The sequence below is a fragment of the Papio anubis genome, chromosome 11, assembly GCF_008728515.1.
Source record: "Papio anubis isolate 15944 chromosome 11, Panubis1.0, whole genome shotgun sequence".
In the NCBI taxonomy this organism is placed as follows: Eukaryota; Metazoa; Chordata; class Mammalia; order Primates; family Cercopithecidae; genus Papio; species Papio anubis.
In genome coordinates, this window is record NC_044986.1 from 46,864,819 (window position 1) to 46,879,054 (window position 14,236).

Genomic DNA, 14,236 nt, shown 5'->3' on the forward strand with positions numbered 1-14,236 from the left:
TTCTTTGACAACCTTTATATTTTACAAAACTTATAGCTTTGTAGTATCTCTGAGAAAAATAAAATTTCTTTCCAAATTTTGGATCTAGTTAACATCCTTTCGTGGTGGCAGCTTCTTTCATATATATTATCTCATTATTTTTACAACCATCATGTGAAGTTAAGGAGATATCATTTCTCCCCAGTTTTCAGAGGAGCACATAGACTTGAAGATAAGTGAGGAAGCTTACTATACCTGGGAGTTGAACCTGTGTTCTCTAATCCTTGCCAGATTCTCCCCATTCGCTCCAAGAGTTGAGTAGGTCAGCATTCTAAGATGCCCATTTTCCACATAATAATATCTCAGAAATTGGGATGCATTTTCCAATCAGAGGAATCTTATTATAATTAGTAGCATGCTTTTACTTTCTTGGTGGTTCAAAAGATTATATGAGTTGTTAAATCAATGGAAGCTTAGATTTGATGTAAAAATGGTGGTGCCTTGGAATGAACACATTGCATCTACCTAAAATATATACCACTGAACAAGTTTACTTGATTTAAAGGAACTTCGCTTGTGGAAATATTCCCTTTGGATGCAGTTGTTTATGAAGCTGTAACTGTAATGTCAGAAGGTTAGTCAACAAACAGGATAAAGGGCTTAAAATAGTAAGCAGCCCCTTATATAATAATATGTAAGCCTCAATAAAAAATGTGAAACAATTGTGGCGTAGCAAAGAAAATAAAGCCCTTTTAATGAAAGAGCTTGGATGTATTAAATTGAAATAAATGAAATGGTTGTCTCTGTAGGTTGCATCAGTCGAATGTTGAACATTTCATATGGCTGTATTATTAGTTACTGATTGTGTGTTTGAAATTTCAGTATTTTATATAATTTCTTTGCACATATTTTAATCAATTGATATTTATTTTCATTTTATCATAATTTTGCTCTCAGTTTTAGGTTACTTTTTTTTTGAATAACTGTCTGTATTTATTTATTTATTTGTTTCTATTATCAAAGCCAAATCTATTTGTAGGACATTCATATTATACAGAAAAGTATAAACCTATAACCCATCCCTAGAGGTAACTACTGTTTAACTGTCACTATGCTCATAGGTCTATAGTTCTTCCCGTGAAAATAGATTCTTCAAATTTTGTAGTGACAATGGAGAAAAATGCAATTAATTTGGTGGAAATTTGTTTTACAGTCAAATTTCTGGTCAAGCACCTTAAAACTAGCTATGTGATCTTGAAAAAAACCACTGAATATGTCCAAGCCTATTTTCTCATTTGCAAAATGGGAATGGTAATACATAACCTATCTCATATGCAGTTGTAGAGATTAAATCTATAATGTGAGGAATAAAGAACATTAAATATTCATTGAAAGTAATGGCAAAATGCCAATTACTTTTGTACCAACCTAATATATATCAAGGGATATTTGAAAATTGAGATTTGTATTTTTATGACACTATTAAAAATGGTAAACTTTGTGGGCAACATAGATTAAACCAGTCAGGATATGGGATGATCTTAAATTTTAAATTAAAAGTATATTTATTATATTCTTTTATTAGAACAGACAAGAATCTAGGAAAAAACTTGGTACTGATTCCAGATGAGAGTGGCTCAATACTTTTTTAAAATTAAAATAATAATTATGGTGTCATGTTATAATTACCTTTTTGCATGGTAGGCCCCTGTACAAAGTCACACAATTCGAAAGTATGCTTCCAACCTTGTACTCTGGTCACTGTCCTTATGTTGTCTAGGGGAATAAAAGAGTTGCCTATGACCAAAACTTTCTCCCAGTGACAAGAGTTTAAATTGTTAATTTCTAGGCTCATGCTTAGCAAGGCTACCTTCCTATTTTCTCAAGGTTGCTAGCTCTTGGAGTGTGTATGAGTATGTGTGTGTGTACTCTTCCATTAATGAAGGCATTTCTGGAACTGGAAGCCTGGGAAAAGGGTCTTTGACTCTACGTATGCACTCCTTAACAAATGCTCTCCGTTCCAGGACACAGTAGCCAACCTGAGCAGAGGCCCAGAACCTCCATTTTTCCAACAATTAATAGTTCCATTAATTCCTAATATTGTGGATAGAGCACCAATAGGCAGAACTTTTGGGGATGTCCTGCAGCCAGCAAAACCTGAATACAGAGTGGTAAGACACACGCGCAGACCTTGGAATCCTTTAGAGGCTTGTTTTTGGGGATGAGGAGAAGGATGACACTTAGTGTCACCATTTGCCTCTAATCACGCTGTAGACCAGCTGTTAGCAATGATAATTTTGACAATTGTTCTTATCTCCGCAAAAGTAATGAGAATGGGAAAATATTTATTTTTTGTTAGTAATTGTATCAAATTGAAATTCTAAAATCCAAATTATTCCTTTTCCTAAATGAATGATCATGGAACTATTCACTGACACTGAGAGTTGTCTCTTAAATCAAGGACAGGAAAAACATACAGAAATGAAGCAGAATTTGTACCATTACTATTTTATATCAATCTTGTGCCCTGAAAGCTTGCTGAATCAGTTATTAGTTTCAATTGTTTTTTGAGGGGGGCAGGGAATGAATAAGAGGGGAGTCTGGATTCCTTAGGAATTTCTACATATAGTATCATGTCATCTGTGAATAAAAATAAACTTATTTATTCCTTTCTATATTTCTTTTCTGAATGCATCTAATTATTTTTCCTTATTGGACTGGCTAGAACCTTCAATAGAATATTTTGCTTTTTAAAAAATTTTATTTAATTTTCTAATTGATAAATAAAATTATACATATTTATTGTGTACAAGATGGTGGTTTGAAATATGTATACATGGGGAATGGCTCCCCCAGCACCCCCCATCCCCTCACACACTGAGGTAAAATTCTTTTGAATTATGCGGTTTTCCAGTCTGGCCTGGTGGGAACGGAATCTTGTCACAACTGTCTATGAGCCTGGGGACTGTTCTCTGTAATTCTGTTAGCCCATTCTTTTCCTGGCTTCCAATAGTTCCCTTATATGCATGCAAACTTGAGGAGAGCTTTCTGCAAATCTCCAGGTTTCTGCCTCTGTGCAGCTCTTCTATGATGCTCTGTGCTATAAACTCAAGACTATTTGCCATTTGTGGACTCCCAGCTCCATATCCTCAACTTAGACTGCCAGACTTGGCCTGAATTCTCCTCCTTCTGCCATGACCCATAAACTCTGATGACATTGAGCTGGTGAATTATGGGGTTCATCTTGTTTGTTTGTTGGCACTCAAATATCACCGTCTTTCATTGTCACTTGAAAATCCATTGTTTAATATATATTTTTTCCAGTTTTTTAGTTAGTTGTTTCAGGTGGGAAGATAAATACACATCCTGCCACTCCATCTCTTATAAAAATATAATCTTAACTATAAATGTAAGCATAAATATGAGTCATCTGTGGAAAGTTTTCACTGTTCTAATTTTGATTCAAATATTCCCTGTATTTGTGTTGGGAGGGAGTTATGAGGAATTATCAAGGCCCGAAGAAGCCATTTTAATGTGCTGTCACTAATATGAACTACAGCTCTAGATCTTCACTTGTATCTGAGTCTACCAAAAGCAAACTCATTGGCCAAACATTCCTATGTCTATTGTTGCAAGGGTTAATATTCTTAGAAGATAACTTACTTGATTAAATACAATGAAATCTATAAAGGCACCCTAAATCATAAAATTTATAATAAATAGTGCCAAAATATGAGTATAGCAAAAATCCTTTTATTAGAAGTCATTAAATGAATTTTTATTTTCAGGGAGAAGTTGCTGAAGTTACATTTGTAGGTGCTAACCCGAAGAATTCAGCACAAAACGAGGTAGGCATCAATGATTTTCTTTTACAAATGTAAATCCACCTTTCAGCCATTCATTCATTTAAATATCCCTCTAGAGGTTAATATCATAAAGACAAAATGTTCCAACTTGTTTTCCATCTTATTTTGTAGGTATGGGAAAATATTCAATGGGTACAGTTAATGTGGATTGAGTCTGGGTAAAAGCACGCAGGAAATATATAATTGGCTATTTAGGACCAAGTATAGCATAATGCATGTATGACTGCATTGTCTGTCAAGAAGATGTTAAGTTGAATACAATCACATATATGTATAGTTATGCACCATATATAATGATGTTTCAGTCGAAGATGAACTGCATTTATGACAGTGGTCCCATGAGATTATAATAGTATACTTTTACTATACCTCTTCTACATTTAGGTATGTTTAGATACACAAATACTTACCATCATGTTATAATTGCCTACAACATTCAATACAGTAATGGGCTGTACAGATTTGTAGCCTAGGAGCCAGAGGCTATACTATATAGCCTAGGTGTGTAGGAGGCTACACCATCTAAGTTTGTGTAAGTCTAAGTCTGTGATGCTCATACAATGATGAATTTGCCTAACGATGCACTTCTCAGGATGTATCCAATGTATGACTGTATTCAAATATATAGAACTCTACCAAATGTTGTGAAATAATCAAAGGGCCAACTGAAGGATGTGTGTCTTTGGCTCCTTCTTCTCTTTTTGGCTGTCTTCTCCTCCTCTACACTACCACCTCTGGTCCTACCTGTACTGTTGTGGAATGGTCATGGATCCCTGGGTGGATACTCTCATGGCTTGGAGTCCTGGCACATGTGCTTTACTTTATCTTGCACTGGCTATTTTCCTATTATTTACTACTGGTGTTAATAGGGCATTTAATTATTAAACTTAAAAAATGACATTCAAAATACATGTCCAATGTTAAAACAATATAAGAGTGCAGAAAATAGAATATATATGTTCTCTTCTACCCACAAACCTGCTTTGCAGAGGTAATAGCTGTTAAGAGTTTTTTAATAAAGCATTTCAGACTTTTTTGTTTTTATCATATGTATGATAAACTATATACATATGTAATATATCTATTATACTTCTATAGCTTCCTTAACATGTACTTATAACTACACAAGCAATAACTGGACACATTCTAGTTGTAAAACCTCAAATAATAAAGGAATTTATAGTGGAAAAACAGTGGGCATACGACTGTGATTTCAAGGTCATGGTTTTTACTATGGCTGAGGATGCATTCCTTCTATCATTTAGCTGTTCTTCCCAGGGCACATAGTCACTTATAATCCAAAAATATCTTCCTTCCAAAAGAACCTTCCCATTCCTGTTCATTAAAATGTCATTATTGCCAAGATAACAATTGTGGCAATATGACATTCTCAAATGTCATTCTCAAAAAAATATGACATTGGGGGATAGTCTTCTACTTCTTAGGTAGTCAATATGCACCTGTTTGAAGCAATTTCTTTAGGAGGTCAATCTGTGCCATAATAGTTACATGTTTATAACATTATTTTCTGAAGATATCAAAGTGTTATATCAAAACTGCAGGTTTACCTGTCATCTGATACGCCTAGGGTAGAGAAATTCTATCATCATTATTGCCATGGAGAAGCAGGAGAACAAAACATTTAAAGTACTGTAGTGGTAATAGAATTAATTTTAAAGAATGCTCTGGGACTTGGTATAAAACAATTTCCAGTACCCTCCGTTATTAGTAATTGTCATCACTATTTATGGAATGCTTACTATTTTGCAGGTACTATTTGCGGGTATTCCTATTAAAGTGCTTTATATGGATTATCACATGATTAATTCCATCCTTACAACTACCCAATGAGTTAAGTTTTATTACCTCTATTTTCCAGATGAATAAACTGAGGGCTGGAGAGAGAAAGTAACTTATATTAACTAATTATGCATCTGGAAGAGATTGTGGTAGAGTAGTTGGGAAAAAATTGTCATATGTTTTATCCCTGATATTCAGAGGCCTAGACTTGTTCTTCAGTCTATACTCTAGACGTATTCAAAAAGCCTACTGTATCTTCTCCATCTAAGGCCTTCCCAATGTCATTTGCCCTAAATAGACAGAAATAACTCTCTTTGCAAGTTCCTATGGTTATGAAAACTTCCTTATTGAATATAATTCATCAGTTGAATACTTAAAGAAGAATTTTAAACAATTTCATGGCCCACATGTAAATAGGTGATCCATTTAGCAAGGGGTTATTTGAGCACCAGTAAATGACAGATGTAAAGGACTGTGATAAATATAGGTGAATTAAACATGTGCCTTTTAGGGTCACAATCTCAGGGATTTAAAGGGATACTAGAAATTTATAGCCTTTGTCTTTATTAACTTGTCATATTATTCAAATCTGCGCTTTGTTTGAAGCTGAATTCTTAGTCTGAAACAAATTCTTCTATTATAATAATCTTCCAATGGGGAAATAAAATCTTTTTATGATGTGGTTTCTAGGAATCTATTATAAAAATCTAGAGACCTCCTTTAGCACCCCAGGATAGGGAAGATTTATGTATTCTTTTCAATTCTTTCACGCAGGGAGGTACGTTAACTAATAATTCATTCACCTAGAGATAGAAAATAGATTAAACTTTACCATTTTCCCTTCTAAATCTTGAGGTGACTAGAGAAAGTCTTGGGATATTTAGATCAATAAGCATGTCACGAAAAGGCTCGACTTATACCTTTTTAAAATCTCAAGTAAGTTTTATTTCCAGCCTCTTTTCTGCCCTAATTTTCAAAATTTGCTATTAACTCTAAAATTATGCTTCTTTCAAATTTCTAAAAAAGTCATGTTTTTTTAATACACTGGATAAATCAACATTCTGAGTACATTGCATAGAATGTTAAGAGGAAAGCCTAAGAATGTGGATGAAATTCTAACACATTTTCACACAAGGTACTGGTAGGCTAACACATGGTCAACAAGGGGAGTATTTACAAACGGGTTCCTAATTGCATTTCAGACCCATCAGACCTTCCTCACTGTGGAGAAATATGAGGCTACTTCAACGTCGTGGCAGATAGTGTGTAATGATGCCTCCTGGGAGACTCGGTGAGCACATCTATTGAATAGTTTTGTATTTCAAGCTTTGAAAACAGTTGGCTTGTAATGCTGGGAAGACAAATGAAAAGACTGGCTCAATACAAGGTATTAATGATATCAAATTCTCAAGGAGCTTTCCGGCCATATTTAGTTGATTTATTAGATTTCATTTTGATTCATTTTTCTACAAAACAGTGTGGTGTGTGCTTCTGTAAGATTAGGTGCTAATGAGGTTATGGCTTCCATTCTTACAGACATCTGTTCTGTTTTTTTTCCCCATGGTCACAGGTATTATTTCTGAAATCTAACTAGCTTTATTGCAAATTGGTTGAAAGGAGTGTGGAGTAAAAGTGTTGAGATGTCTCTGTAGAGCTTGATATTTCTATAGGGAAAATGAGTCTATACCTGATATGTATTGCATGTTTGTATGTGATCAATGATTCTTAATTTGAGTTACTAAAACACTATAGGCTTGGGTGTTTAACCCTTAATGACTTGAGTGAGGAGATAATATACTCATGCAATTTCCTCAGAGAGACGTATCTCTTTGCTTTTAGCTACCAAATTCCTGAGCTGAATAGATATTTTGAAGATTTGACAATGTGTCTGAAATAAGACAATATTTCTGTTCCCAAGTCTATACATTTCGCATTCTAGGACAGTGGCATGGAAGTAGGTACAGTTTTTGGCTATTTGGGTCTAATTCAGATTGCCTCAACTAAGTGATATTAGTTTGTTAAATGTAAGTATGTTAGTATGGTTCAGATGGTTAATTGAAAATAGGAATTTGACCATGGCCCACTTGATAACCATATACAAATATGGGCATAATTTTTCTTTGGTATTTAGAGCTGTAGAGTATAGGTAAATTTTTAAACAAGTAATGCATATTTATTTAAAAGGTTATACAAGTAATAAAAATAATGATTTATATTTAAATGCTAAAAGTTTTTAGCTAAGAGCAGTCAATACTGAGGATATGTTTAGATCCTTGCCTTGTTCATTAGCAGCAGAATAATCAAATATTTGTTGAGAGTACTGAACCCATCACTGAGAAACATAGAATCTCGAGCACTTTCTCTGTGCCCAAGAGATTAACTTTCAACGTAACTGAGGATGTCAATCAGTTAGCCCATTGTATCTCACTGAGTCTAGAAGAGTGTCTGAACTCTCTGCGGTGATCTGCACGGGCCAACATGATCTGGTTCCATCTGTTTCTCTCATCTCAAGCACTCTTCCGTGGTTTACTATTCCCTGTACCAACCGACCTGCTTTCTGCTTTGTGGCCACATCAAGTTTGTTCCTGCTTTGGACACTTTGTATTTTCTGTTCCTTCTTGTTAGAATGTTTTTCCCTCCAGATTTTTGCAGACTCAGTTTAAATGACATCTCCCTAAAAAAACTTCCATCTTGTTTTCTACATTTGTCATTCTTAAGATTTTATATTTATTGCTTTATTTGTTTATTGCATTTATTTCCATCCTCAACCCAGTAGAACATAAGCTTCATAAAACTTGGGACCATATCTATCTTGCTCCTTACTGTACCCTCAGTACTTCTAGAGGAGAGTCTGACATGTGTTCATTATATATATATAAAAAACAAATGAATCTAGATGTGAAAATAAGTGTCAGATAAAGGCTAAAAGAGTACTTTGCAATTCTACAACAGGAGAGACATCTTGTGGCTATCAGGTAAGGTTTCCCGGGATGAATATAATTTAGGTAGGAAGAAAGGTGGAACAAGTAAAGCTATTTCTACAAATTGCTGTTCTTTAAAGTTTCTCTTCTAGAAAATAGACGTTTTTGTCTGTTGTGTTCATTGCTGTATCTTCAATGTCTAGATAGTGCCTTGCTCATTATAGGTACTCCCTGAATATTCATTAAATGAATAATCAGTATTTTTTCTAATTACACATTTTTAAGAGTAAAATTGAGTTTTGCTTGCTTGTTTGTTTTCTATCAACAGTTTTTATTGGCACAAGGGACTCCTGGGTCTGAGTAATGCAACAGTGGAATGGCATATTCCAGACACTGCCCAGCCTGGAATCTACAGAATAAGATATTTTGGACACAATCGGAAGCAGGACATTCTGAAGCCTGCTGTCATACTTTCATTTGAAGGCACTTCCCCTGCTTTTGAAGTTGTAACTACTTAGTGAAAAATTGGCAGATCATGTGAAGAACAGCGTTACTCTGTACACATTATATAAGTGATTTCAAATGAATGTGAACTAGTGAACTACTATGTTGACTTCTATAATCGTCCTTATTTGGGGACAGATAGTTTACTGCTAATGGGGCAGAGGGGTGTGTGTGTGTGTGTGTGTGTGTGTGTGTGTGAGACAGACAGAGAGAGAGAGAGAGGTTTGTCCCATATATCTTGTTCCAGCAGCCATATACCTTGTGGTCTACAGCCTAAAGCATGATTTCCCTTGAAGCCTTGGGGTTGTTGAAAGGAGAGTTCCTTCAATATAAAACCTCTGAAATATTAGTGAGAATGGCTGAATACATGTGAACAATGTTTAACCTATTTATTTATATAAATAATTATTGGATGTTAGTACTGGGAAAGTTTATAGAAATCATCTAGTCTTATTGTTCATCTTACAGATAAGAAAAATGGTCTTTTCTTATAATCACATTTACAAAATATGATATACACCTTGACCATAAATGTATGAGCCTAATTAGAGAAACAGAAAATCAGCATGTCAGTTTTTCTTCATTCAAAATAACATAGCCTTTCTAAGCAGTCATTCTGGAGTTAACATGCTTAGTTCAGAGTTGTTGTGGATGCTCAAATCATTTCTGGAATTGCCTTCAGAACTCAATTATGAGAAAGCCAGACTTGCAGTATTTTGATCATGCCTTGTGTTTTCCTAAGTGTCCTTATCCCACTGGATTGTGTCTCTTATCCTCAAGACTTATTCCAAATGATTTTTTTGACTCTTTTCATTAATCAAATTCACCCCAAACCAGAAAGCTTTGCCATTAGTGTACATATTAAAAGTATTACTGGCTGGGAAAGCACTCCTCAGAGCAAAGGTTCTAAATTAATTTATCTGTTCTTTTACCATTTGTTCACTCACTCACGGACCCATTCAATCATAGAATATTTACGATTTATATGCCCAGAATTACAGTGGTGCCTGGGCCTTGATAATTAGTGAAATTGTACTTGGGATGAATATGTAAGTGTCAAAAGGTAACTATTATGAAGGAGAAAGTAATCAATTTAATATGTAAATTCCAGGGAGGCATTTAAAAAATCAGTAATCTTCAAGTTACATCTTGGGTATCATCTGTGTTGGATACTCTAATTTTGGGGTAAAGAGGCTCCAGACAGTTTGCTAAATACTATTTTGAAAGTTGTTTTTGGGCATTGTAAAATACCTAGCCTCATGCCCCAAAGAGTAAGATATGACAATCTGACATCAATTGCCTGAAAGTACTAATTGCATTTAAAATCCTTTAAATTAACTAGGAGCTCCCAGACTGCAAAGCAAATTTCCAAACCCAGGTCATACTTTTGTATGTATGTAAAAGCTCTAGCATTTTAGGGAAAATATTAATCTGTATTTCAAAAATAAACTTTGAGGTCTGAAAATAATAACAATATTAATGATAGTAATATTAACATCCATTATGTATAACTTAATCTCAACATAATTTATTGAATTAGAATGAACCTGGAACACTTTTTGATGAATAGGCATCTTAGAGGCTGTTTCCATGGACATTAACTGCTGGAGGATTAGGCAATCAGGGATTCCAAGTGTGTGATCATTTTTCTAATGACACCACAGTCTTTAGTGTAAAAGTTCAGGAGTCTAAAAGAACAAGTGATCCTGAAAGTAGCTGATCCCAGACAAGAAAATTATATTAGAACTCATGATATGGTTTTTAAAAGTATTTGTTATTACTCAGAAGGGTTCATGAATCATTTTCCACTACCTCTATGCCTTCTATTGAAGCTTTCCTCAATCTACTTGTGATTCCTGATAGCTCACTGGCAACTGTACCAAGGTGGTCACTGTATCATCTACTGACCCTTCTGCACCCAGCACTCTTGGTCCCAGATAACCCATAGAAACCTATTTCCTTACCAGCTGCCATTTCTTCTAGGCCATGCAGTTCTATGTTTGCAGTTCATGTGTAAAAATAAAACCAAATTCCTGGATTATCAATATCGGTTCTGTATCTATGCATAAAAGAATATTATGAAGTAACTGAACTTATCTGTTGATATAAAAACACAGATCCAATTCGTGTCTGTGGATGCTGCAGGGACTGGCTCATTGGAGCCAAACCATGTGGCGGAAACTCCTGAAATTGGTGGAAAAAGTGGAATATGGCAGATTGGGTAGGTAGGAGAACAATTTTGGAGATTTTGTTAAAGTGTCTGCATTTTATTTGCTGTACCCTGCCTACTCTGGTTTTAAGGATTCTGTGACTTCTTTGAAAAGCACTGAATAATCTCTTTTCCAGGTCTAGATTTTTTGATGAGTACTGAGTAAAATTGTCAACATTCAATGGATTATTTAATAATAAATTAAGAATTACACTCATAAAAGTATTGTCTAATGAAAGGTAATGTAGACAAATGAACACTTTTTTAAAAAAAGAGGTGGAATAAAAGGTGTTAGATTACATGTAAATTAGGTTGGAAAGTGATACAAATGACGAATAAATAACCACTGAAGCACAAGGGAACCACTTCTTTATCAGTTCCTTTCCAACTTCTGAAGATGTACTGCTGGAAAAACACATGTATGGTTGGCATTTCTTTTATTTTCTTTCTCTTTTTTACTAGTTGGGCAAAAAAATTTCCTAGGCAGGTAGCTAACTATGAAATGGTTTCATGAGCTAATTCTGAACAAAAAGACCAAGAATGAATTCACTTATGAATGTCCTTTTCTAATGTGCCCTCTTATGCTTCTCCTCCAACATAAGCAAGCTTACTGTCTTTTTCTACTATTAGCGCATGGATTCTATCTTTAGCCAAAAGGTTTCATCACTGGATAAACTTCTCATGTATTTAGTTCTTCCAAATGATGCTCTTGCTTCCTGGGTATCCAATCTGACTTGCTGGTTTATATTGGCTTCCAAAATTTTAGAGTGATAGGGTATCGGAGAGGGAAATTTGCACATTTCTTACACAATTAGTTAGAATGCATTCAGCTGTAACTCAGAAAATATTGCTGATCAACATACATCCAAATACTGAAGACATTTATAACCTCACATAGCAGTAAGTCTTGAAGTGATAAATTCAGGTTTCGTGCAGCCACTTAGTGGCTCTTCTTAACATACTGACTTAATTCTTAGGCTTATCTTCTTGGCTAAAAGATCGCTACCTCGTGTCTACATACAATTGAATGAAGCAGCAAAATGGGAAAAGAGTTCTCTTTATAATACCCTTTTGGAAGGTGGAAAGTAGTAGGAACACAAGCTGAATTTTCCTTCTATTTCCTTGTTCAGAACGGTGCCACACAGCTACTCTTACCTGCAAGGGAGGCTGGAAAAAAGAACATTTAGTATTTTGTGCTTCTAGAGAGTGAGGCAAGTTCTGATAGTAAGAAAAAAGAGACAGCCGAAGTAGCTGACATACAAGTATGTCAGTCAAGACAGATTAGTTAAGCTACAACATTCGAGATTTATTTCTTGATCTCATGACCTGTCCATCGAGGTTAGCTGAAGGATCTGTTCCACACCCTTCTCATTTGGGTTCACAGCCTGACAGAGATTTCCATTCTAAGCATTCTTCCATTGTGAGGGAACAGGAACAGGTGCTTCCATGATTAGGGGGAAGGGACAGGGAGAATCATGCAATAGTTCGTGAAGCTCCCACATTACTGTGCATTTTTCACTGGGCAGGTGACGGAACCAGGATGTTTGCAAGCAGACCTAAAGTTTACCACAATGGGCAAGGAATAATATCTGCATATCCAACTTAACTGCTCTTTGAAATAATTATAACTAGTTTTACTCTAGAAAACATATTTTGGAAAAGGACACACATTGGAATCATGATGAAAAAATTGCTTTCTGTATTGCAAAATGTTTACATTCCTTTAACAGATTTATATCAAGCACCTATATACTTTGTGGCAGAAATTATACTAAATCCTAAGAATGAAAAAATAATGAAGGCAAAGCTATTCCCTGCCAAAAGAAACTTACAGTTTAATGAACAAAGCAAACAGATAAACAAGTAATTACCGTACAGGGTGACCCATATTGTTATTGTTCAGGGAATTAGAGAGAGCACCTAATATGGTCTTGGGGATGTTTCAATAAGTTTCCTGGAAGAAATAACATATAAGCTAAGACTTCAAAGATATGTAGAAATTAGCTAGAGGAAAGGCAATGGTGTGTGCATGTATGTGTGTATTTGTGTGTGTTTGTGTTTGTGTACTGGGCAAATAGACTATACCATGTAGAGGGAATATTGAGTACTTTATCAAGGTTGTAGTTAGAGTATAAGGGAAGAGTTGACAGTGAGGCAGCACTAAACTTTACTTTCATAAATAGCAATTTGGTTTTATACTTGTATTAGCATTTTTCCCCCTTGAGACTTCCCCTATAACATCAAAGTCCTTGAATGTATTTGCCATTTGCTCTAATAATAAAATACACTTTCTATAACCAAAAAACTTACCTTGGCTCCCAGTTTCCAGTGCCACTTAGTGTCATCCTTCTGTCTTCAGGGCTATAACACTGTCCATAGACAAACCCATGGAATTGAATTTATTCAGACTTCTTTTGCTTATGTCAATTTCATGTTTCCAAATCTATGATTTCTTTTGTTTTTTGTTTGTTTGTTTGTTTGTTGTACCTGCTAAAATGGCACGTATAGCCAATGAAGACCATTCTCTCCCTTTAGATAGCGTTCAGAGTTCCAGCCTTACAAGTTCATAAATACTTGTGAATACTAAAAATTAGAGCCACCCACATAAAATTCAAAGCATCTTGACCTGCATACTGCCAAGTTATCAGGGATCCAGCTTCTGTTGGTCTTATTTCTGTATGTTTTTCAACCATAATGAAACAGTAGAAGCCTGGATGTATGGGGTCAATAGTAGCTAGAGGAGAATAGAAGATCTACTATCCCTGTCTGAAATCAGATATCTGGAAACATTGACTTGCCCATATTTTCTGTCTCATTGTATTTTTTCATATTCAGTATAAAAGATTTACCCTTTTTTTCCGGACCAAAGTAAGCTAAATGGACAAAAGAACTTAATAATCCAGCATTTGCAAGCTTAGGACAAAGTCCAACCACATCCCCTAAATGGCCAAGGGACA

At 35.1% G+C, this 14,236-nt stretch overlaps 1 protein-coding gene across 2 annotated transcripts in view; it reads left to right on the plus strand.

The window, feature by feature from the left end:
* ASAH2 (N-acylsphingosine amidohydrolase 2) overlaps positions 1-13,584 on the plus strand; it is a 69,158-nt gene extending 55,574 nt beyond the window's left edge. The window contains exons 17-20 of one of the 2 annotated variants that reach the window (XM_003903942.5): positions 2,004-2,150; positions 3,768-3,827; positions 6,848-6,936; positions 8,895-11,501. In XM_003903942.5, the coding sequence (XP_003903991.1) occupies positions 2,004-2,150; positions 3,768-3,827; positions 6,848-6,936; positions 8,895-9,084 (486 nt within the window). In that variant the 3' untranslated portion in view covers positions 9,085-11,501. Of the gene's footprint in view, positions 1-2,003; positions 2,151-3,767; positions 3,828-6,847; positions 6,937-8,894 lie in introns of both variants that reach the window. The other variant, XM_021943448.2, reaches the window with a different exon arrangement.
* Positions 13,585-14,236: the final 652 nt, after the last annotated feature.